The 26,608-nt window shown below is 43.1% G+C and overlaps 1 protein-coding gene across 3 annotated transcripts in view; it reads left to right on the forward strand.

The window, feature by feature from the left end:
* The first annotated feature begins 723 nt into the window (after window positions 1-723).
* Window positions 724-26,608, forward strand: part of CAV1 (caveolin 1) — a 36,091-nt gene continuing 10,206 nt past the window's right edge. The window contains exons 1-2 of one of the 3 annotated variants that reach the window (XM_055283763.2): window positions 724-826; window positions 2,259-2,423. In XM_055283763.2, the coding sequence (XP_055139738.1) occupies window positions 797-826; window positions 2,259-2,423 (195 nt within the window). In that variant the 5' untranslated portion in view covers window positions 724-796. Of the gene's footprint in view, window positions 827-1,318; window positions 1,540-2,095; window positions 2,123-2,258; window positions 2,424-26,608 lie in introns of those variants that run through there. The other 2 variants (XM_055283765.2, XM_055283764.2) reach the window with 2 other exon arrangements.

A 26,608-nucleotide genomic window follows, 5' to 3' on the forward strand; every position in this document is an offset into this window, starting at 1 on the left:
TGAAAAGTTAAAGATCTTCATTTCTTATTTCGAAGCGTTTGGGAGACATTTCAGAAACGGATGGGAAATGTTAAATTCTGCATGCCTGCTTAAGTTTCCATCCACACCGACTAGATGTAAACGAGTGTCACCAAAAGTACACCACAGGCACCCACACAGATTCCTTCCACAAGGGATCCACAAAGTTTAGATGTGAAATGTACCTAAAGGTTCCTAGCCGTCTTTCATCCCTCCCTCTGTGAAACAGAGAGACAGATGTGTCTTAAGGCAGAGATGGAACGTGGGCGGGGGGTGGGGGAGGTGGGAGTCGACGGCTTAGGACAGGGCAGGATTGTGGATTGTTTCTGCCGCCTTGGTTGCCCATACTGGGCGTCTCTATAGGCGCGTCGGCTCCCTCCACCCCTGCTGAGATGATGCATTGCGAAAACATTCGTTCTCCCCGGGACTCCTCTCGGTGGTTCAGAGCAGGGAAAATGTTGCCTCAGGTTTAAAATAATCTGCCCAAGCACCCCAGCGCGGGAGAAACGTTCTCACTCGCTCTCTGCTCGCTGTGGGCGCTCCCCGCCCTCTGCTGCCAGAACCTTGGGGATGTGCCTAAACCCGGCGCAGCGCACGTCCGGGCCAACCACTAGCAGAACAAACCCTTGGCGGGCGGCCAGGAGGCTCCCTCCCAGCCACCGCCCCCCCGCCAGCGCCTTTTTTTTCCCCCATACAATACAAGATCTTCCTTCCTCAGTTCCCTTAAATCACAGCCCAGGGAAACCTCCTCAGAGCTTTCATCCAGCCACGGGCCAGCATGTCTGGGGGCAAATACGTAGACTCGGAGGTAGGCATCGGTGGGGGCGCGCCGGCCCGGGCGCGCGGGGAGTGTCCGCTTCTGCTATCTGCCTCTCCAAATATCCCGACTGCTGCCCTGGCCCCAGCCCTCTCTCCACTTCGGAGCACTCCTCTGGCGTTGGCACCGCTGAGGAATGGGCCTGGGCGGGGAAGTGAAGAGAAGCCAGGAATGTTTTATGTTTTCCTAGTGAGGAGGGGGCCCAGGGATCCCCTAAGCTAGGAGGACACGGAAAAGGGGATTGGGGTCCTGAGATTGGGTCTGTTGGGCCCAGGACGCGTTTACTGGATGGGTCTAGGATGCTCCCTTTTCGCGGGACCCCCGCGGTCCGGCCCTGCCTGCTGGGGGTTCGAAGAAGTGGAGTGCAGGGTGGAGGTGTCATTTACCCGAGTCCTGGGGACAGTCCCCGGGACTCCCTGCCAGGCGCCCAGACCGGCAGGTCCCGGAGGCGGCGCGCGGTGTGTTTGCACTTTCCAAAGTTCTTGAACCATCTCAAGAACTTCTTCTGCATCTTGGCGTCTGGCAGGGGTGTTCTGAGAGGGGTGGGCCTCCCCTCCCCAAACTGCCACCATCACTTCCAACGCCCTCCACGCGCTGGAGCTCTGCCCGGGTGTGGAAACCTCGTCTTCCAACACGCAGCTGCCCTTCAGCCACCCGCCCGCAGCCTGGGAGTGCCCTGAGGGTGGGTCGGGGGAGCTGCGCAGGTGAGACTGAGTTCTAGGACGTTTAGGGGGTCTGGCGCCTGGCTCCGCCAGAAATGGGGACTTTCGGGATTGTGATCATCACGGCTGATTGAGGAGGGAGAGCCGTGGAGGGACAAGAGAGGGCCGAGGCAGGGTGGGGGGCGCGGGCAGGTGCGAGGGGGACGCGGCCAAGAAGCAGCGATAAAGGGAACATTCCGCGGGTCGGGCGGCTGCTGTTGGATCTTAGATAAAGCTGGAAGAGATTACCGGGGCAGGGGTAATAGGGGCCGGGGACCGGAACGTGAAACAGGTGAAGCGCTCGGGGCGAGAGCGGCGCGGCTTAGGGAGTCCGGGAGAAGCCTGTGGCTGCCCCCTCGCCGCCGGGGTCCTGCGGGTCCTGCGGGTCCTGCGTGCTGAGCCGGGGCGTGCGCGGGCGGGGTCCTGCGGACCGCGCGGCGGGGCCTGCCCTGACCCCTGGCGGCGGGCGGGGGAGGCAGGCGCGCCCTGCGGAGTACGGAGGGGTGTGGTGTCCTCTGCGAGATCCTCTTAAAAAGCTGGCTGCGCGCAGGCGGTTTTTGTGCACCGAGCCGTAGCTGTCGGAGCGGTTAGTTCGATTTCGAGCTCGAGGTTTCCCCCGCCGCCAGGCTGACTTCTGATCGCTTGTTTTTCTTTTTGCATTTTTCCTCCCACCGCCGCTGCGGCTCTCCCCCTCCTGGCCGTCCGCCCTCCGCCCTCTGCAGGGACATCTCTACACCGTTCCCATCCGGGAACAGGGCAACATCTACAAGCCCAACAACAAGGCCATGGCAGACGAGCTGAGCGAGAAGCAAGTGTACGACGCGCACACCAAGGAGATCGACCTGGTCAACCGCGACCCTAAACACCTCAACGATGACGTGGTCAAGGTAAGCCAAGGCGACCAACAAACAGGGAAGGGCTGGGACAGCTCTCCTCTGGCAGTTAGCCCGTGCATCCTTCTTTAGCATTGCCGTGTACGCACACCCCACCCCGCCCCCTACACACACACACACACACACACACACACACACACACACACAGAGTTTTGTGGGTTTGATGTGTGGGAGCTCCCGCAGTCGGCAGAAACGTTACATCTCCCTTCCCCCATCTCCCCCCAATAGTTAGTTCAGCTGAAATTCAGCTAGAGTTTTGTAGAAGTTCCTACAACTACACTTTTATCCTAGCAAATGAACCTATTGACCTCAGCAACAGACTGCCCATACTCCTTGGGACGGTGAGATGGTTCCTATCCATTCCCAGGTTGAAAGTCTAGTGACCGGCCCCCACTGCACGTGGCATTAAGACAGTAAGATAATTGTGTCAGGTCTTGTGCTGAGGATGAGTCACAATACAAGATGGGCATGTTCCCCCAACTAAAACGATGGGAAGTGATTTTCTTAAAAACACTACAGTGGATGGAAATGCCTAGGACTAAAGACAAAATACGTACTTATGCATATACATATGAAAGTTACTTTAACTAGCCTAACAAGTCACTTGTGCACGACTAAGCAAATTTACAAAACCAAAAACAATGTATGCCTCTTGGTTTCTTCTATCTATGGACACCTGCACTTAGATGCGGAAAGCTGCTTCTTTAGTAGCTACCTGAGTCTGCCTTCCCTGAGCTAATGGCACATTCAGGTTGGAGTTCCTTTTCATACTTTCAGGACGTGCTTGGTGAGATTAAATATAAATGGACTGGGTTATTGGCCAGACTTAGATCTGACTCAGTGGTCAGTTTTAAATTATCATTGTTATTCGATTTTGACCCTTTTAGCCAATCTAGTGGGAGGAATTTATTGCCTAAACACATCTGGATTGGGATATCATGGGCTAGAGCCATCCTTGGCAGAGGGTTTTCTCTGAGAAATGGAGGGCTAAGGAAAAATCCTGGCTCAGGGATTGCAGTGTAAAGATCTACTCCTATACAACCCCCAGCAATCAATGAGGTGGATGAGCAATTTCCACCCACCACGCCTGCTATCTATGGATGGGAGTAGCTGTAGTTCACAAACTGTTTACATTCATGAATAATATATTTCAAAAGGGGAAACAGTTTAATCTATAACTGGAAGGAAAAAAAAACTGTCAGAATTGACTCTCTTGGCTTCCTGGAGTAGGAAAAAGGAAAATTGGAGCATTTGCAGCTTTTTTTGACTAGCTGGATTATGGAATATTTAAAAGCAACAGCAACAAAAGTACCTTATAAACTAGAATATAGAATTGCTAAAAAAACTATTTACTAAAAACATTACCTTAAAGGGAGAGGATATTTGTGTTTTCCCCCACCCCCACCCTTCTCATGTAGCTTTGAACAAGAAGGAGAGTTGCCAGGAAAAGAGGCAGATTTCAGAGAGGGCTGGCTTCACTGGATCCTCCCTGTTGTTCCACTGCACTGTGGGTGAGATTCCCTGGAGCAAGCGAACCTCCCGGGATGAGTCAGAGAGGCCAACAGTGTGGATGTGGGTCTCCACACATAGCATGACTAAGTTGAGAAAGAAAGGCCCCACTGGGAAAAGAGACTTCAACACAGATGGAAAAAAACATAACAGGCTTGGAGGAAATAGCAGTTTACAAAACAGCGTTTCAAAGAGCAAGTATGGGGATCCTCAAATTAAAGAAATTAAAAGAAAAAGCTAGAGCAAGCTCCTGATAGCCTAAAGAAACGAAACCCTGACTACTTGCTCATAGAACTGTGAGCAAAACAAGACAGTCAAACCAAAAAATCCACCTAGGAAAGAATTTGGCAGTCTCACTCAGATGCCTGGCCTAGAGGGGGACTTCAGAGAATGCCCTACAGAGAGACACCAAGACTACAAATGCAAATTCTGCCCAAAGAGTGCCTGGCTGATGAACAGGGGCCTATCTACATCTTATGGAGACTCCTATTTTATAAATATGTATCCTCAAGTCCAAGCACAAACAAAATAACAGAAACAGAGATGATTCTCTCCCAGTTTCCATGACAGTAAATAATAAATTTCCCTAAATTTTACTTTTGACAACATAGACTCTTTTTATTTTTTATTTTTATTTTTATTTATTTATGTTTTTTTTTGAGATGGAGTCTCACTCTGTCACCCAGGCTGGAGTGCAGTGGCATGATCTCAGATCACTGCAACCTCTACATCCCAGGTTCAAGCAATTCTTCTGTCTCAGCCTCCCGAGTAGCTGGGACTACAGGTGCATGCCACCATGCCGGGTTAATATTTGTATTTTTAGTAGAGATGGGGTTTCACCATGTTGGCCAGGCTGGTCTTGAACTCCTGACCTCAAGTGATCCACTGGTCTTGGCCTCCCAAAGTGTTGGGATTACAGGTGTGAGCCACTATACCTGGCCAACAACATAGACTTCTTTAAAAAATCATGACAATAATTTTGGGTGCTTCTTAAAAGCACCCAAAGCTTTAGTGCTAATGCATGCTAGCTTAAAACTTCACATAATAAGAAAGAAACAATGGCCAATGGAATCTACTGTTAAAGGTACCCAATCAAGTAAGGAAAAGTTGGTCCTAAAAGCAAGCAGCCCTGTAAAAGCTGCTCTGTCCAATATGGTAATCACTAGCCATTTGTGTTTCCATTTAAATTTCAAGTAATTAATATGAAGTAAAATTTAAAATTCAGTTCCTTAGTCACACTAGCCACATTGTGAGTGTGCAACAGGTAAAGCTAGTGGCACAGACATAGAACATTTCCATCAGCACAGAAATCTCTATTGGACAGTGCCAGATTAGGGTGTTCTCTGCATTGTAAAAGCATCCCTTTGCCAAGTTAAAGAAAACAACAACAAAACTCTAGAGAAGAAATGAAACCCCAGTTTCATTTCTGGAGAGGAAAGAAAACTCACGTGTGGCATGAATTTATATTTCAAGAAGGTGCAGCATTATCACCTATTTTACTAGTAATAATGACACACATTATAGTATACAATCCAGTTCCAATAAAATTAATTTCTCATTTTACTAAAAGCTTGCTGCTGCACATTATGAGACAATTTACCCAAATATAGACATTTACCCAAAAATATTAAGTAGCTTGTGAATACTTTTTAAAATTTCCTTTAATTAAAGTGGTCACAAACTCAAACCCTTCATTCTCCCTCTGAGATGTCTGTGTCTTTTTTGTTCACATTGTTAGTCACATGTTTATTATGTACTTATTTTGATTTTCTAGATAAATAAAATGGCTTCAAATCTATAATTCTGATAAAATTAGCCATCCATTAATTTATTTACTAAACCCATGCAATATGCTAGATTAGATGCTTTGCTATGTAATTCCTACAATAAATCCTAGCAATCACAAAGAAGATTACAGTTAGTGAGACAACATGCACACAGGTAAAAAGTGTTTTAAAAAAATACATACACACAACCAAAATAGTAAGTCACTGCTACATGGAAACTGATTGGTCCTTTTTCCTTTTTTTTTTTTTTTTTTGCCTTGACTGCCAGGAAGCAGTTTCAAATCTATAGCTGGATTTTAAGTTTCATTAATTCATGTTCCTTATTCTCTCCCACATATGGTTTTATATTTTCACTTCCCCCTTTTAACTGACATACTGTCTTATGTAGTCTCTACTGTAAGCCTTCTCATCATTTTGGAAACAGACCATATATAATATATATGATAAGAAATCAGAAGTAAATACAGTAGTGTTGAATATTGCATAACAAAAAGGTTTTTAGATAGGGAATGGTATCAATATGAAGTGTTAGGGAGACCCAGCCATGGAAAGGATAGCAGGGTCAGAGAAGGAGGATGTATTGCAGATGGTTTAATGGAGAATGGTATGAAGGAGGTGCAGTTTGAATTGGGTCATGGAGGACAGATGATTGCAAATAGCTGGGGCAAAAGCACAGGAAGGCCTTCTAAATGAGCCAGGCATGGAGACAAGAATGTCTCCCACAGGGGAGTTTTAGTAGCTCAGTCAGACTGGGATTTGAGATTTCATGTGGCAGAGTGGTAGGTGATAAAGGTGAAAAGACTGATCATAGTAAAATGCAGAGTCTCTAAATCTAGCACTCATGATAAGTTTGGACATCATCATGTCAGCAGTGGGCAGCCATAAATGACTGCAAGCATCAGTGTGGTATAATGAAGGTGACATTTTTGTAAAATGACTCTGGTAAAGGTACAGAAGGTAATGAAAATTAGCCAGTCTAGTTGAGCAGAAAAGAGTTCAGATGTAATTGCATCATGGTCAAGATGTGAAATGAAGACAATGCGAAGTGGCATTGGGGATCGAACCGTACATGCATAAAATGACAGAATTTTAGAATTGGAAGGGATCATCATGGTTACCAGGCTGGCCTCCAATTCCTCTTTTGTAATATTAATAGAAATTAAGGGCTAACAAGTTTAAAATGTTATCCATCTTTTTACATAGTTACTGCCCAAAATGAATATTTTGAAATGTATCATTAAGGAAGAATAGATAAGATTATGTGATTCACCACGGACTATTGTCATGAGAGGAAAAATGTGTTTAGATGATTCTGTTAGCACTGAGACAAATCAGGACATCTGAAGGAGGTCTTTGTTGAAAAACAGAAATATGCATTCATAACTTGCTTTTCTAAAATTGGAATGTAATGATTCTTAAATATGCACAGACACAAATTTTTCTTTAACAGTCAAGAAAATGCACGCACATGATAATCAGATCAGTTTCGGTTTTAATACAATGGTTTAATGCCTCCGTGATCCCTTTCAACTAGAAAGCATTCTAGAGCAATTGGTGATTAATATCAGTATAACAGTCACTTATAAAATTATTATTTATTTGATATACATCTAATCAAAGCATAAGATTTAAAAGATCAGATTGTCTTGGCACCATGTCAATATCTTTTTCTGTTGGTATTAGTATTAGTTTTGCTTGTATGTTTGTTCAGGAGATAGCTTCACAAGTTGGTGACTGATATTCTACCATGTATGAAGTCATGCATGGAATTCAGATTCCCCAGCTTGTAAAATTGCATTATGATCATCTTTAGTGGGAAATTGTTCTCAGAATACTGAGCAAAGGATGATACTAAAATGGCAGCTATTATTCATTCTTAAGCATATGAAATGCTTTCAAGTTCAACCCAAAATTATATACATTTTAATGCTTACTAAAAGAGTCTTTTCCCTCCTCCATCTATTAACTGCAATCAAAAAACTTCGGTTTTAACTGAATACGATTTCATATTATTTATTAAAATTTAAGGCAAGGTGCACCAAGTACCTTTGAATTATGAAAAGCTTCATGATGTGGGATATTCTTTCAATTAATGGCAGAGTTGGCTACACTTTTAAGGGGTTGAAAGTAGGAACAGCTGCAATAGTGAGCAGCATCTGGAAAGTCCAGTAATTTGAAAAACTACCTGTTTATGTATCCGGCCCACTCAAGTCCATAAAATAACAGACACTTTCATATTCCAAATGAAACTGCTTTTTAGTTTGCCCTACTTTTAAACATAATTCTCTGTGATGGAATGACCAGAAACAGCTGGTCTCTAGGAGGACAGGGCTATGTGTGCTCACCTGTGGGGTTGGACCTTCCATGATCCCCCTGGCTGTGGGGAAAGTTGAGGTCTGCTGTCTTCATACAAAGATGGTTTATTCCAAGATACACACACTCTTCTTCCACACCCTGGAGACCTTGCATATTTATTATCTTCTTTACCATAATCTGAGGCCCTAGAGAAAAAGATTTGCAAACTATACTTGTTTTAAAACAACTTTCTAAAAAAGACACTCTCAGCCCCTAGAAATTGTGCCTAACACATAGATGCTCAGAGGCAACTTGTTGTAGTGAAAGAGGATTGTGCCAAGATTAGAAAACATATATTTGCAACTTTTGTAACTTTCTTCTCTAAAACTTGAATGTGCTGATTCTAAAGTAGAGACTGACACAAAATTCTTTTTCTTTAGCAGTCAGGAAAAGGCATGCGTGAAGTAATCAGATCAGGTGTGATTTCAGCATAATGGCCTAATGCTTTCATGATCTCTTTCAACTAGAAAGCGTTCTAGTCCCACTGGACACCAAGGAGGAAGAAGGGATCGAAAATATTAAGCCCATAGATTTATCTTCCTCAGTAGTCCATGAGATTTGAGCTTATACGTGGGGAGCAAAATTGTTGTCTAAAAGCAGTTAATAAATTTCCCAAAAAGGCCAGGCGCAGTGACTCACTCCTGTAATCCCAGCACTTTGGGAGGTCAAGATGGGTGGATCATGAGGTTAGGAGAGCAAGATCATCCTGGCCAACATGGTGAAACCCCATCTCTATGCAAAATACAAAAATTAGCTCGGTGTGGTAGCACGTGTTTGTAATCCCAGCTACTCGGGAAGCTGAGGCAGGAGAATGGCTTGAACCTGGGAGGCCAAGATTGCAGTAAGCCAAGATTGCGCCACTGCACTCCAGCCTGGTGACAGAGCAAGACTCAGTCTCAAAAAATAAAATAAAATAAAATAAAATGAACGCCCCAAAAATATTTTGGGCAAACTATTTAGTGTTTCTTTGCTTTATTTATTTATTCATTTTGAGACAAAATCTTGCTCTGTTGTCCCGGCTGGAGTGCAATGGCACAATCATGGCTCACTGTAGCCTCAACCTCCTGGGCTCAAGCGACTCCTGAGTAACTGAGACCACAGGGATGTGCCACAATTCCCAGCTAATTGTTTTAGCCAGGATATAAATGCTGCCCACATAGAGTTTGTAGCTATCTCCTTGACTTTCTTTATGCAGATTCCTTCACAAACTTTTGATGGATTCCTTTACCAAATTCTACTGTCTGTTAAAATCTTCTATCTTTTTATCTTTGGTCCAAACAACACGTCATTTATAAATTTTCAAATTGTTTCTGGGCAAATAAACAAGGCAAAATAGGAATATATATTTTTAGGCAATTTGCTTCTGTTTTGGTCTCATAAAAAATTGTAATTAAATTGTAGAAAATATTTCAATTCCTCTCTAATATCCTCTCCTCACATACTGGTTCTCAACTTCTAATCCTCCAATTGAAACATTGATTGGGAGGCCAAGGCAGGCGGATCACCTGAGGTCAGGAGTTTGAGACCAGCCTGGCCAACATGGTGAAACCCTGTCTCTACTGAAAATATGAAAGATTAGCTGGGCATGGTGGCATGCACCTGTAGTCCCAGCTACTTTGGTGGCTGAGGCACGAGAATCACTTGAACCTGGGAGGCAGAAGTTACGGTGTGCCAAGATTGTGCCACTGCACTCCAGCCTGGGCGACAGAGTGAGACTCCATCACGAAAAAAATAAAAATAAAAATTGAAATTTGTAGCCTTTTTAAAACCCCATAACCTCCTTATAAACCCAAAAGCACTATCAAATTTTGCTAGGTGTCAAAAGAATCAGAGGAATGTTTACAAATACAGATGCCTGGGCCCACCTCAGATATATATATATTTTGTTGTTGTTGTTGTTGTTGTTGTTGTTGTTGTTGTTTTTTGAGACGGAGTCTGGCTCTGTCACCCAGGCTGGAGTGCAGTGGCGCGATCTCGGCTCACTGCAAGCTCCGCCTCCTGTGTTCACACCATTCTCCTGCCTCAGCCTCCCAAGTAGCTGGGACTACAGGCGCCTACCACCATGGCCGGCTAATTTTTTCTATTTTTTAGTAGAGACAGGGTGTCACCGTGTTAGCCAGGATGGTCTCAATCTCCTGACCTTGTGATCCACTCGCCTCGGCCTCCCAAAGTGCTGGGATTACAGGTGTGAGCCACTGCGCCCAGCCCAGGTATATTAAATTAGAATATCTAGGGGTGGAGCCTAAGTGTCTGTATTTTTCAGAGTTTCAAATGATCATTTTTCAAATGATTACACTGTGAAGTCAGATTTAGAAATGACTGTGCCCAAGGTTGGCTTAAAGATATATACCCTGGTTGATTCTACCTGAAGAGAGCAAATAAGATACACAGCAAAGTTGTAGATGTTTGTCCTGCCAGTAGAATACTTGCGGGTTAGGCCATTTAAAACCCTGCCAGAGAGTTTTGAAACACCATGGAGGGCTCCCAAATCAACTTGCTCAATGGTTCTCCATCCCTTCAAGCTACTTGGGCTTAAAGCCAACTGCAAGCTTAGAGCCTTAGAGTGACCTAGGAATGGGGTGACCATATGTTCTAGGTTGTCTCATATAGACTAGCCAGCACTACTCAGCCCCAAGTAATAGCATCCAGGCGTGCTCAGAAGTGTCCCATTTGGAAGAAAAAAACAATATTGTCACAAATGAATTGGCAATGGCCTGTCTTTGATTCCTATACCTGGAATATACTGGAAGTCCCTACTCACACTATTTTCTAGCAGAATAGGCAAAATTTCTACATTCCAGGCATGTCAGGACTTTCCCTGATTCCTTTCTCTAATGTCACCCGTCTGCTGCCTTTTATCACAGTCATTAAACTGCACCCTAACTTAAAGGAGGACCCCTTATGTTCCAATCTACTCAACCCTCAGACCTTTCTTTCTCTGAAACACAGGGTTAATGAGACTGACATCCTTCCATCACATGTTTTCTCAGCTACTCAGTAAAAGATGTAAATGTTTAAAATAGTTTAAACTATTTTTCAGTTAGTCCAGGAAACATAAAATGGCATGCTTGCACATAAACCATTGTTTAGGGTGGGGGAAGTGTTTTTAATTTTGCCTTAAAGGAAATCTGCATGATCCACAGGCTATGCAACTACCAAGGGAATTAGTTGGTAGAACAGAATTACACCTGCACAGAATACATATTTCCTGCCTTTCATGGGAACTATGTTGATGTTTCAGATATGAAATACATCTTGTTTTCTTTTTTAAACCTTGAGAAGATGTCTCTTGTTGGTCATTATTTCATGGCAGGGGAAGTACATATTCCTAAAGACACAACTGAGTCTCCCTTTAACCATCATTAGTTGTGCTGGCCATTAAGAACCAGACGCTTTTACTTTCAAAGAGACTTAAGTTTTGATGTTGTACATATGTGCTTAATATTCTTTCTCATAGCAATTTAAAGGCGACATTTTAAAAAGCTGCATTCAGTGTATAAACTTCTCCTGATCCCAGCAAGGATGTTGCGATGATTTTATGTAAAAAGGTAAGTTGTGTCTAGATATGGCAGTGGGTCACCTCATGCATGGTGCAGATGTCAAACACAATTACATTTTCTTATTTGCAATGATTAACAAAAAGAAGCTGAGCCCAAGCAGTGAGAAAGCAGGAGATTGAGAGGGCAAGAAGCAAAGGAAAAAAAAGTAACACGAGCACCCTTCTCCCTGTCCTGCCACCTGCTCCATGCTGGACTGGGCTGCGATATCTCATATCCCAGCTCCACAACTCCCAACAACCGTTTCTGTGCATGGTGCTTCCATGTGTGATGACCCAATCAGGCTCAGGCATGGACTGAGTAGTTACATTATAGCCCTTGTCCCCAAAGAGTTGAGGGCTTAGTGGGGAAACAGACATGTAAACAAACCTGAGTGAGGTCATGTAATCAAAGGACAGGCCACAGTCAACCACAAAGCAGAGAGTTCTCAGCGGTCTCCAAAGCTGAACATATGTTCACCAGGAACAGGGTCCCAGCAGAGGGAGCAGCAGGAGCAACCAGAGCCTTGAGGGGTCCTGGCCTGTTCTGGGTACCAGCAGTGAATCGATGTGGCCAGAGCCAGGGGTACTAGCAGAAGCCAGATCAGCAGGGCCCTCCTTGTCCAGCAAAGGCATTTGTCTCTTTGTAGGCCACAGCAACCCACAGAGGGCTTTTTAGGCCAGAAAGAAAGCCATTAAAAGGGGAGTCATGTCTCTTGTTGGTCATTATTTCATGGCAGGGGAACTACATATTCCTAAAGACACAACCATTTCCTCTTAATCGTCATTAGCTGTGCTGGCAATTAAAAAACCAAAAGTTTTTACTTTCAAGAAGACTTAAATAACTTTTGAGGGTGTACATATGTGCTTAATATTCTGTCTCACAGCAATTTAAAAGTGAAGTTTTGAAAAGCTGCATTCTGCACTTATCAGAACCATATCTGATGAGATATCCCCTTTAAAGGGCTCTCGGTGCGATGGGGCAAACCAAGGGGGTATGTGAAAGTGGGAGTGAGACAGGAGATGGGGTGCTTCTTCCAGCACTTCCTGTAGGCTGACTGGGTGACAAAGTTCATTCTACTGACACCTCCAATGGCCCTATGAGATGGGTACTATTATTATTATCACCATCATATTCCTTTTGCAGATAAGGAAACTCAGGCTTAGCAGATTGCCAGAATAACACAGGCAGGAAGTGGTAGAGTTAGGGTTTGAACCCAGGTAGTGAAACTCCAAAGCCCGGATTCTTAACCACTGTCCTCCGGTGCCTCTCTGTAATAAGTCATGATCCCAGAAGCCATTGGTGTGGCCACAGTATGGAAAGAGATGACAGTGTCCTCACACTGGGTGAGCAGCTTATGGCGATTCCAGACATGATCTCTTTTGGGAGTGACAGGTCTGAGTTTCTAGGATCAGACCCTAGATCTTGGCAGGTGGTTTGAGGAAGGAGAAGGACCAATGTAAAACCCCAGGCTTCAAGGAATGTGGATGCTGGGCAGGGAGGATTAAGCCCCAAAGACAAGAAATGGGGTACAAAGGGCAGGTGTGGCCAGAGAAGAACTAGAGTAGAACTTCCAGTGACTAGAAATAAAACCAGACACGTTGTGGTGGTGGCTAAGGTTGAATCGCTTAAGTCTTTAAAGTGCCCCTGATCACCCAAGTTGGCCAGAGCTCCTGGGGTGGGGCTGATCCTGTCTGGATATACGGGGAGGGGTAAGCCCGAGGAAAAAAAGCAGGTCCTGACAGGTACGTTGCACTAAACAGCTCCTTTTAAGGTTCTCAATTTGCCTGCTCAATTTCTACAGACATTTGTGGGACCACACCAATACATTGTAAAAGCAGGAAACAATTGAGAAAAACCTGAGTTTCACGTTGGTAGGAGAAATGCCTATGGAATATGGCAAATCATTTCTCTGAGACTTCCTCCCTAGTAATTACATATTTGTTCTCAAAAACAAATGCCAGAAGGAAGAAACAGATTTAATAGTGCATTTTACAAGGCACCATTAATCTCTAAGAAGAACAATTAAAATGTCTCAGCAATCGTGCTTCACTGTATATGTTTTCTATCTTCTTAGAAGTAATATATGGCTGGAAATGGGCATACCAAAATATGTCAAGGAAGTGGAATTGCGTTCATTAGATTTCACCACTAATTATTTTGGTTAGCTTCACAGATCTCTCTTCCTTGCTTGTTCTTGAGAGTGAGGTTTTTTAGTAGGAAGAGAAATTGTCTAAAACAGTTAATAACCACAAATTCACCAAACTATTTTGGGTAAGTCCTCTATTTCTCTAGGTCTAAAGCTAGGAATAGGAGTCATATATGTACTCATATATGACTGTCATATATGTCTCATATAATGTACTGTCCCAGAAAGGGCATTGTATTAGTCTGTTTTCACGCTGCTGATAAAGACATATCCAGGATTGGGTGATGTATTTTAAAAAAGAGATTTAATGGACTCACAGTTCCACGTGCCTGGGGAGGCTCCACAGTCATGGAGGAAGGTGAAAGGCACATCTTACGTGGTGGCAGATAAGACAGAATTGAGAGCCAAGCAAAAGGGGAAACCCCTTATAAAAGCATCAGATTTCGTGGGACTTACCACTACCACAAGAACAGTATGGGGGAAACCGCCATCATGATTCAATTATCTCCCACAAAATGGGAAAATTATGGGAACTGCAATTCAAGATGAGATTTGGGTGGGGACACAGCCAAACCATATCAGGCATTCAACCAATATTTGGGAAGCACCAGCCCTGCACCAGGCACGGAGCACGTCATGAGTCCTGCCGCACCACAGCCTGCCTGACAGACCTCAGTCATCCGCTGGAGCTTGCCTCTGACATCTGGGCCTCCTCAGAATCAGCCATCTCTTCTCCTTGCCCCCACCATCCTTTGTTTTTACCTCTGCTGTGGCATTCATCAAAGCCTTCCAACCATTCTGCATCACTGTCCTTCAGTGTCCTCTCTCCTCTCCCTTCCTTCTCACCCCACTTTGTGCCTGTGTCCTTCAAGCAGAGCAATGGCACCCTCACCTCTGTGGCTGCCCAGTGCCCCATGCAGAGTCAGACATCAGAAAATAGATGCTGAATTCAGTTGACACTCTGAAGTTCTTTTTAAAGTAAGTTAATATGTGCTTTGAATGAAAAGACACTGGGATTACATTATTGAGTGTCTCTCTTCCTTTGCCACTTTTGTCCCTATTGGCCATATTTGAAAACCTTGTTGGAAAAAAAAATTCAAGAACTTAATAAATAAATTCAAAAACATTTAGTCTATTTACTTAGGTGAAGAGAAAACTCATTCTAATATGTGTGTATATTTAAAATATTTGTTATTTAGACTTTTTTTTAGGAGGACACAAATACATCTCTCCTAAACCTTCCAGTAAGCAAGCTGTGGCATCCAGATGATCTCCTGGGGTCATGGAGGATAAGGCTAATCTCCTAGGTGTCTGGCAGACAGGACAGGCAAATTCCCAGAATGCCAAAATATACCATCAGCTGCTGTTTGGCATTGCCCTTACGTCCAGAGTGTGGAGGCTGGGGGCTGGGTCTCTGGCTACAGGAGAACTCCCCTGGCAAGGGAGGGGTGAAAGGACTGCCTGTTGAAACCCCCATCTATCCCCGCACCCTGGCAAGATTGAGAGGAATGACTAGATCAGGGAAAGGCCTGAAAGAAAAATCCAAAACATCCTATCCCTGGACGAGGCCACAGCTTTGAGAAACCAAAGTCTCTGCTTCCTTCTCTTTGGCTTTACTACTTCTAGATGCAAATACACAGAGCTCTGAGATTTTGTGTGCTGGGAGGTGATAACTGTTAACCCACTATTCCAATAGCACAGAAATTTCTCTTTGCCTCAGAAGTGGTTTCTCATAGATCTCAGATCTCTTTTCAGGAAAAAGAAAAAACAACAACAATAACAACACATTAATGACTCTGAAAGAGTCAGACACCATTAATTCCATTATTGGTGTCTGTGCCAAGTGGAATGAACGTCAGGTCTTTTCCCAGATATGTTTCCTTCTTTTGCCTCCTATAATAAGAGATGATTTTACTGTAATAATATAAGACTCATCAATTTGACCCCAAATAGCTTTCCTGTCAACAGGCTAAGTATAAAATACCAGGATCGTTATTCAGTTGAGAATAGATAGAACTAGGAAGTAGCCTTCAAAAGAGTGATGAGATGCATTGTGGATTTGGGGTGTAACTTGGTATCTAACATACAGCCAGAATCACAGTCATAGCACACTTAATATTTTATTAGAAACTTGCGTGAACAAGTTAAGAGGACTCTCAACTTAAAAATGACACCAATTGCAATGACCTTGTTAACATTTGTGATAAAAATAATAGCAAAGGGACTTAGACAAATTACAATAGCCCATAAAAATAAGATAAAGTTTAATACAAAGTAAGATGATGTTAAAAGACTTGAAATAAAACAGATATATTAAGTAGGCAACAAATAGGTAAGCATATAAAAATAAGAAGATGCCAGGATAGACTTGTCATTTTCGTGGGAGCCTGTGATGTGGAAAACCAAGATGCCTGGTGAGTATAATGGATATGGAAACCCCCCTTGTAATAATTCCACAGCTCCAAGGGGCAAAGGTCTCCAGGTAGAGTCACTATTGTAAACACACCCATAGATGAATCCACATGCTATACCTCCTTGAGTAAGTGGGGACTCACACTAGGTCTGTCAGTTGTTCCAGAAAATTAAGCATCTAAATAATTTAATGATAATTTAAAAGAAGCACAATGAAATATTTAAAGGAATGTCACATACAAGATTCTCTACCTCTTCTGCTATTGGTCAGACTCATTCAGAATAGGCTCCTGCTTTGATCTTAAGAGGGAGGTAGAGATTCTGGAGAAGCCCTAGGGAAGAGCAAAAGGAAAGGAATAAGGAGCCAAGAGGAAACCCCAGGTAAGCCTGAGGAGGGACTGTTTCGTGTAGGTGATTTATTGGAAGGGTTGGAAGGAAACATGGAATGACAATTACCTTTGGTTATTGTCAGCTTAGTATGAGACTTACAAGAAAAGCACTGCTCAGATGCAGTCACCATTCAGGATAAGAAATAAGAGGAAAGGCTAGCACACTTAGGTTTTTATTTAGAAAAGTGTTAGGTAGGCTGAGCATAGTGGCTCACTCCTGTAATCCCAGCACTTTGAGAGGCCAAGGTGGATAGATGGCTTGAGCCCAGAAGCTTGAGACCAGCCTAGACAACATGATGAAACCTCATCTCTACAAAAAAATGCAAAAATTAGCCAGGCATGGTGGCATGCACCTGTAGTCCCAGCTACTTGGGGGGCCGAGAGGTGGGAAGATTGCTTGAGCCCAGGAAGTCGAGGCTGCAGTGAGCCATGATTGTGCCACTGCATGCCAGCCTGGCAACAGAGTGAGATCCTACCTCAGAAGAAAAAAAAAAAAGTGTTAGGTGACATGAGAGAAGATCTTCCAAGTAATAAGAGTAGCTAATCCCAGGAATGTGTCACCAGAGGTTATTTTGTAATCGTCGTGTGTTAAATTCCTTATTTGTCTATATAACTTCTCAAATCCTTCTGCCTCTACAGTTATAGTTTGGTGCATAACAGCCTTCACACACAGCCTCATAATTAAACATAGACATACATACGAACATTGTCCCGTATGCCAGCAGGATACCTGGTTTGTTTAGGGGCAAAGAGGAATTGATGTGGCATTGTTTCAATCAGTGGTTGAAAATGCAAGTGGTAAACACTGAAAAATAGAACACTGCAAAATGCATGCATTGTATATACCAAAAGGTCAGCATGAAGCATTATCTGTATGGCAAGCTTGCCCATCCACTCCCTCCTACACATTGCATATTCACACAGTTTTGCAGCTTGTATAAACCCCTATTGTGATAGAAACTCATGAAAGAGTGTGGCCTCTGCGAAAGCTGGCTGTTCTGTGAATTTAGACCAGTGGTTCTTCACCCTGGCTGCAAATCATCTGGGGAACATTTAAAAACACTGTTTTAAACACCCCAGCCCTAGAAATTCTGATTTAATTGGTCTATGGTGGGGCCCAGAACTCTGTATTCTTTTTTTAAGGCTCTCGGGTGCTGCTAATATATAGCTAAAATTGGGTCTGGTTTAGACTCTCAGAATTTCTTAATAATAAAACACTCTATCATGACAAGACTTTCAGGACCTTAAGAGCCACAGTGGGGTAGTTATCATTTCACTAGGTCCTCGTCTGGGGAGCTCCTTGGCATTTTTACTGGAATATATTTTTCACTCAAATTTCTATTAAAAAAATTCTTTCTTGCACACTGCTTTAGCAACTGCATGAGATATACTTTGTACATAGCACAAATCTCATATCACTTATGTAATCCAGCTCTGTGGTTCCTTCCTTTCCTTTGCCTGTTTATTTTTAATTCTTCCCAAGAGGAAGCTTAGCCAGTTAGAACACCAGAGTATCATCCCCCTCCCCCTTTTCCCACCTGAGTTCATGGTTTAGACATACTAGGAATGAAGCTGACAACATGCACTAGTGTTTTTTGGGGTTTTTTTTGTTTTTTTGTTTTTTTTTGAGACGGAATCTCGCTCTGTCGCCCAGGCTGGAGTGCAGTGGTGCAATCTCAGCTTACTGCAAGCTCCGCCTCCCGGGTTCACGCCATTCTCCTGCCTCAGCATCTCCGAGTAGCTGGGACTACAGGCGCCCGCCACCACGCCTGGCTAATTTTTTGTATTTTTAGTAGAGACGGGGTTTCACCGTGGTCTCGATCTCCTGACCTCGTGATCCGCCCGCCTCGGCCTCCCAAAGTGCTGGGATTACAAGCGTGAGCCACCGCGCCCGGCCTAGTTTTTTTTTCCAACTCATGCAGCAAAATTCCCAAAGTGCCAGTGGCCACAGAGATCTTCACAGGGCCCAGGGACAGGCAGACATCATTCTTTCTCCAGCTCCTGGCACAGAAAAGAGACCTTAAGTTACTGAGAAGATACCAGTCCTCCTCTGAGCAGACAAATAAACTGAGCCTCAGAATAAAGGACTGAATTCCAGTCCTTTCTTGAACATGGACCTCCAGGGTTATATTGGGCCTTGGAAAAGGCACTTACACTCTGGACAGTAGTTTCTTCATCTATAAAATCAAGAGGCAGAAGCAGACAATCTCTAAGTTGCCTTTTTTAATAAAATTCTGAGATTCCAGTTGACCAGTATTCATACAAGAGTTGAAGCCTGTAAGAGTGCAGAAAGCCCACACAAAGAGAGAGTGGAAGACCTCTCATCAGTAGTATTTTTATTACCCTCTTCCTAGGTTTTAACAGTCGCCATCCTCACTGTTAAAATACAGACTGTGGTATTTAATTAAATCATCTTTGAAATACTGCGCTATCAACAGATGGCATGCTGAATGCAAAAGGACCACAAATAAATATTTGGTACTGAAGAAGATCAAGAGCTGGAGTTCATTTCCTATTCTGATCTGGGCTCAGAACTCTGTGTTCTTCCCTCTGATCATCCTTGCCACCAAATTGGTTGTATGTGTTCTAAGATGGATCAGAAAATCAGTTCCAAAGTTGGCTACAAACTTTCAGGTTTTGGTTTTGTTTTGTTTTGGCAACCAGCCAATTCATCTTAGTTCACGTGACAGAGAAGTGCATAATTACTTGCAACTTTAGTTAGAGCAGTGGTCTTAAGAAGGTCTAGCTAAATAAAACGTGCTCAGACATTCTGAGTGCTGACAGTTGTCAAATTCACCTAGTTCACATGGCCCCATTTCTGTCATTTTGTTTGTTTGTTTTTTAACAGCCTATCTGTGAGCAACAGGATCAGATGACTAAGAGCTACAGGGCAGAAGCACTGTTACTTAGAGTCAAATTTTCCTATTACCCAGCTGTAAAGAGTTTGTTTCTCTCTGACCCATATAAAGTTTAGCATTTAGGCCCCTGCATGATTTTAATTCCATCACTTAACACCCCAGCCATATGATTCTAAAGTTAAACATGAAGGCGTTTGAATTCCAGACCACCTAAACATTCTTAAGGAAATCATCATCTCCATGGGCAGAGCTATGCCAAAATCTGTAGGTTTTAACTCAAATTTCGTGATAAGCAAAAACTGAATTAATTTGTCTTCCATTTTGTTCACGTTTTGCCAAAATTATGCCTGCATTAGAATAAATAAATTCAATCAATGAATGCAATCACTAATTCTTATGCCAGATAATAACACATTCAGAATTCTCCTTTCCCTGGGAGATTTTATCAGGTTACTGTTCTTGTAAACAGGAGAAAGAGAAAAATATAACTTAGTAAATTGCAGTATTCACTATTTCATTCATTAATTCAACAAATATTAATTTACTACCTACTACATTCCAGGGAGCTTAGAGTCTAGTATCAGAAATAATAACCACACACACACGTACACACACACTCCATTAAATAAGGATATGATAGGCTAGATGAAAAAAATAAATAAATAAAAAGTCCAGGTGAGAAAAGAAGGTGGGGGCTAGAAAGAAGTCATTGAAGAAAAAACATTTAGGTTGAAACATTATGAATAACTCAAAGTGAGCCAAGTGCAGAGTGCTGAAGGAGTGCTCCAGGCAAAATCAACAGCAAATGGGGAGTCCTTGATGTAGAAAAGGGTTTGAGGAATTGTCCTGCGAGAAATACGCAAGATTCCAGTCTGAATTCTAGAGCTTAGTGATTTGGAGAGGCAAGTATGAAAAGGACTTCCTCTCTTACCTTAAAAGTAAGTGGAAGGAAATCACCCTTCCTTGGTAATGATTCCTGAGTGAGCCTAAGAAGCCAGAGGCCGTCTCTATTTTATAGGCACTGTCCCCTTTTCAGTTACCCATGGCCAGCTCATTGACCTTGTCCCGGTCCTGTTTCCTCATTTCACTTACTCCACCCTCAAAACGTAGATGCTTCATAAATATTGGATAAATGAATGAATGAACTCACAAAGTCACAGTACAGCAAGGCAAAAGTGCCTGCAATACATAAACAAGCATTCTAGGCTAGAAATATTTCTCAACTTCAAATTGTATCTTATTACATTGTATTCTAATTTTCTAGAGTGGTAGTTCTCAGTCAAGGGAAAGTTTTTCTTCCCTTCCAGGGGATATTTGGCATTGTCTGGAAATAGATTTAGTTGTCATGATTTGGGGGATGCTTCTGGCTCAACTTGGGTAGAGAAGCGGGGATGCTTATAATCATCCTACAGTACACAGGACAGTACCCCCACCCACACTCCAGTAATGAAGAATCATTGGACCCAAAATGTTAATGGTGTCCAGGTAGAAAAACCCTGTTGTAGAGGTTGGGGACTGCGTCTTGACAGCCACATCATACAGCGTATCAAACAATTCTGTATAATGGGCTGTAATTATCCTTGCCTAGACTTTGCGAGAACCCTAGTGTGTATCTTTTTCCTCACTTGCCAAGCAACGTTCAAACCTGCAGAGATTCATTTCATTCATTTTCTGTGTGTTTAGTAAACAGACTAGAAGCACTAGAGGAAAAAATATTCCAGCAATGAGGTAAGATGAAAGCTATTAGTAACCCTAGTTTAACTTAGCTGAATAGAAGGAAACAACCTCTGCCGCGAGGAAGTGTATTGTAGAAACTGAAAAGATGCTAATGGTGTTTAAAAAGCTGTAGTTCAAACAAATGTGCACGCAGACCAATGGGTAGACTGAAAATGATGAAGACATTTCCATTTCTTTTGTCTTTGATAGAAAAGAAAGAGCTTTTATTTTCTTTAGTGTGGTAATCATTCAGATTTGTCCCATGACACGCCCAGAAGGTTGAAGAATAACGAACTCCCAAGTGTAAACACAGAATTTAGCGAGGAATCCAGGCCTCTGGATGAATCCCTATAATTGCATGTTTGGATAAAATAAGATTTTCATACATTAAACAAGGTAGGATTTTTCTATCTGGGATGGAACTTTCAACACTTGGAGGGGTTGTGGTTATTTCTCCTCAAAGATGGCAAACATGAGTGCCCCGAGTTATCCCTCTCTCTGTTCAAGTTTGCTAACTAATCACCCAGTATCCATGCTATCGCTGGCCCTTCTGTGGCCTATTTTTATACTATTCACTCTTCAATGTCACTTGTTTGGTAACACTCAACATCAACATGTGCTACCAAATTGACAGCAGAGGACAAAAAAGAATCAAGATATATACAACCTGCTTTGTACTGAGCCAGCTGCCACTAGATGTTTTTTGTGATAATGAACACGTGAGGCCATGTGGATGCGAGAGATGGCTCCGAGTTCCCTCAGACGGCTCACAGCCAGCTGGTCTGCAGTGCAGTTTTAGATTCCCACGTGGGAACCCCATAAAAAAGAATATGCAGGCCAGGCATGGTGGCTCATGCCTGTAATCCCAGCAATTTGGGAGCCTGAGGCGGGTGGATCACCTGAGGTCAGGAGTTCGAGACCAGCCTGGCCAACATGGTGAAATCCTGTCTCTACTAAAAATACAAAAAAAAAAAAAAAAAAAAATTAGTCAGATGTGGTAGTGTGTGCCTGTAATCCCAGCTACTTGGGAGGCTGAGGCAGGAGAATCGCTCGAACCCGGGAGGCAGAGGTTGCAGTGAGCAAAGACCGTGCCATTGCACTTCAGACTGGGCAACAAGAATGAGACTCTGTCACACACACACACACACACACACACACACACAAAAGTCTGCAGGCTACACAAAGAGATATGAAAATGTTCCAGAAATCCCAAATACTATCCCTGAGGATCATTTTTGATGACTTCCAAGGGAATGTGTGTGCATTTTCTAGAGCTTCCCTAAAAAAGCATCACAAACTGGATAGCCTAAAGCTACAGAAATTTCTTGGGAACAGATTTCATGATTCTGGAAGCTAGAGGTCCAAAATTAAGGTGTCAGCAAGGCCATGCTTTTTCTGAAGCCTATAGGGAAGGCCTTCCTTGTCTCTCCTAGTTTCTGGTGGTTTGCTGGCAATCTTTGGCATTCTGTGGATTGCAGCTACATAACTCCACTCTGCCTTCATCGTTAATGGCCTTCTGCCTGTATGTTTTCATATGGCCATCTTCGTATAAGGACGCCAGTCATTATTTGTTGAGGGGTCCACCCTACTCCAGTATGACCTCATCTTCACTAACTACAACTGCAATGACCCTATATCCAAATAAAGTCACATTCTGAGTGTCTGGGGATTAGAACTTGTCGAAGGGAACACAATTCAATGCATAACAGGACGTAAACTAAAAATGGGTATCTTTTTATCAGTGTAGGAAGATTTAGCTTAAATTTTCAAAGTGTAATACAAACCCCAGGAAAACTCATACTCCCTCCTAAGAAGAGCAAAAGATAGAGAAACCCGATGGTTACCTTCAGACAGAAGGAAAGGAGGAATAAGATGAAAAGGAATTAATCCAAAGCAAAGAGAGTGGCTTATATGGAATGTTGGAACTTTCTCTGACACATCTGTGCACTCATCAGCTGGGGCATCATCTCCCTGGGGCACATTTGGTCACTGTGTGCCTCATGGTAATAAACTCCAGAAGCCTCATTGACTTGCTAGAGATGAACTCACCCTTCTTGCTTGCTTAATGGCAGAATACAAAATAAGCAGTCACTGACATGGAACGATTTCAGGAATGCCAAAAGGTTCTCCTTTTCCAAAATATCTCTTCCATCTTCCCAATACTGTTACTGACGTCCCTGACACCTCTCCACTTCTGGTTGAGGCACCTGGGCCAGATCTCCTGATGTAGTTCCTGATGTAGCAGGCAGTACCCTAAACGTTTTGCATAAATTAACTCATGCCCAGAGCAACAACCCTAAGATGTAGGTACTATCATACCGCATCTTACAGATAAGAAACTTAGGTACAAAGAGGTTTAGTAGTTTAGATGAGATAACCCTGATGAGCAGAGATTGGAACCCAGCCTCCATGCTATTAACCAGGGCATCATATTGCCTTTCATATATGCTCTTCAAAAGCAACACAGTAATGGATTGTCACACTCACTCACGTCTGAGTGTCACATTTTTCAGATCCGCTCCCCTGGCAGAGAATGAAGCCTAAGGCATCCTTGTTTCTCAAAGTGTCCTCCCCAGACCAGCTGCATCAAAATGAGGGGATGAGGTAAAAATGCCTGGACCCTGCCCTTGGAGCACTGATTCATAATCTCGAGGCCCAAGAATCTGCATTTTAACAAGCATCCCCAGAAATTTCTTAAGTATACTAATGTATGGGAACCACTGACACTAAAGGAATGGAATAAGGGGAACGTACAATGTTATAGTAAACCAGGAAAAGCCAGAAAGACATGACAACACAGTGAGGACTCTGGTAGCCAATGGTCAGTCAAATGCCCAGGGGCCCTGGCCAGAAGAGAGTTAGGTTGCTGAGGAGTAAGAGTGATGCTGAATGTGGAGGCTTGAGAGCAGAAGGAAGCCAGCCAGCTACATCCTCTTGCTTGGATCACACACCTTTTCCTTGGTGGAAATGGTTATTTTGCAGAGTGAGAGGAGGCACGTTTTACAGTTTGGACGGCAAGTATGGATGTAGACAATAAAGAGCAACCAGAGTCCATGGGTTCAGAAATCCCCACGTGTTTCTCTTTGAATGAGAGGCTTACATAAAGAACAAGGAGTTTGGGGTGGCATTAAAGAGAATGGTGTGATAGAGGGAGAGCTGAATGAGGAACTGAGAAAGCAAAATCCTGCGTTTGGTTCAATCACTCACTACAACCTCCCTGAGGGTCAGTCTCCTAATCTGTAAAATGGGGGAAATAATACCTGCCTTTCAGGTCCTCACACACAGGGCATGATGTGAATCCACTGAGGCATATAGCACTGTGTAACATGAGTTATTGCTATTCCAAGGCCTGTAGAAGGCTCTTGCCTTGGAATATATCTGCCACACCAAGGCCTGCAGTCCATTAATGACACATAAAGGACACTGGAGATAATGCTGTCGCTTGTTCTATGCATCCCTCCCACCCGTGCCAGAAAAGAAAACACAGTCGCCGGAAGTCATTCTAAAGAGTATGCCTGCCTCTTTTCCTGCACAGACACATGCAGATACACAGACATGCACATACACAGACATGCACACACACATGGGAAAACATGAGGAAAAGTGGAGGCAAGAGGCACCAAAGGACAAAGTCACTTTTCTCCCCTGTCCCTTCCCCAGCAGGGCTGGGCCTGGGCTGCTTCTCCTGCCTCCTCCCTGAAGCCCCCTCTTCATCATATTCCAGTGCATGTCCACCGCTTTGGGGCCAGGTCTACACAACTGCAGTGATTCAGGTCATGGGAGAAAACCCAAACAAGCACAAAACATACTTCAACCTATATTTTCTAAATTGTTTTTCTTTAAAGGTGAAGACTTCTGAGCTTGAATTATCCCCTTGTCAGTGGGCTTTCCATGCTGTCCAAGTGACCTAAGTGATAACCTCCATTTCATTTTGAGAATGGTTGTGGTATTTTAGAGCTATGGTGAATAAGAAAATCATTTAAAATAAAATGATTTTTATTTATTTTATTTTAAATGAATTTTAAATCATTTAAAATAAAATAATGGGATAAAAGAGGATGCTAAAAATAATAAATACATATATCAAAGTGTGCTTGTAATACCAGGCAAAGAATTAATAAGAGATAATATTATGGTTGGTGAAATGTTATGTATGGCTACATCCTTTCAATCAGCATTTATAGTTCCTTTAAAATATGCCTGCTGAAGAAATATTTATATGCTAATTAACATGTGCATAGTACCACTAGGTATTATAGAGGATACGAGATGTTTGTAGTAGACACAGACCTTGCCCTAAGTCCTAGTCTTGATGTAGTCACTTATTAGGCAAGTGACCTTCCTTCAATGGGGAGATAAAGGACTTTACAAAAGGTGTAAAAGACAATTCTTAATATAAAAGTGATCTAGATCTTCACAAGTTTGTGAAGAGAAGCAGATGAGTGAAATAGAACACTATCAATGTAAAATATTATTCTGAGGCCTCTGTAATGACTGGGAAGCAACAAGAGGGAGGTCATTTCAAAGAGAAGGCTCGAGGTTCCAAGCTGGATGCTCAGGTCAGTGACTGCAGGTCCCTTCCACATCCATCACCCCACACCCTAACCCTCTTCGGTTGCTCACAAAGGTAGATAAATACCCACATTTTTGTCCTCTTCCATCTTGAAACCCTGGAAACCCTTGCTTCTGCCAGGGGAGATTACTTAGTATCTCTCACTCCAAGGGAACCAACATTGAAGCCCAAGAATAAAGAGTTAATACTTCTAGCAGAGGTTTACATTTTTCCCAGGGGTCTAGGTGGATATCCCCGGGAACTCCCGTCAACACAGGCATCTACAGTACAATCCAGGCCTCCTGTTTTCAGTAGGGGCTGCAAAAGCACTGCAGCCTTTTCCCCAGAGGTGCCAGCTGGGCCCAGTAAAGATTGCCACTGAGAAAACACATGGGTAATAGAGCAAAGTTCCTATGTTCTGGTAACATTTAATTGTGCTATTTCTCAACCTCCTCTGCACCCACACACACACACACAACATTTATTCCACCGACTTCAGAGGAAGCTCAACATGTTAAAAATATGTGTGGGAACAAAGAAGGGAGTTTGAAATTGGTCTAAACCCTCTCTCTGTGTAACTGGGTTTGACATGTACATTAGGATTTTACAAGTATGTATTTAATCTTTTTTTAAAAAAAGTGTTTACGTAAGGTTTAGAATAATGACCATAAATCAACATTTCTGTTGTCCATTTGTGTGTTTTCATAGTAAATAATGGTCATTTATCCTTAACCAGTAATACATATTTATGGGTTTAAATTAGCAAAAGCCTCTCAAAAAGTAGCTCCACTCATTTATCTACCGGTGTCCAGATGCCATCCAGCACATGAGGAGCTCCCAGAAAGGAGCAGGGAACAAAGCAGGGCTGTCAGGAGTGGAGGAGAAGGAATGGCATACGCAAAAAGGAGCTGTAATT

This window comes from Symphalangus syndactylus, chromosome 6, assembly GCF_028878055.3.
Source record: "Symphalangus syndactylus isolate Jambi chromosome 6, NHGRI_mSymSyn1-v2.1_pri, whole genome shotgun sequence".
Lineage (NCBI taxonomy): Eukaryota > Metazoa > Chordata > Mammalia > Primates > Hylobatidae > Symphalangus > Symphalangus syndactylus.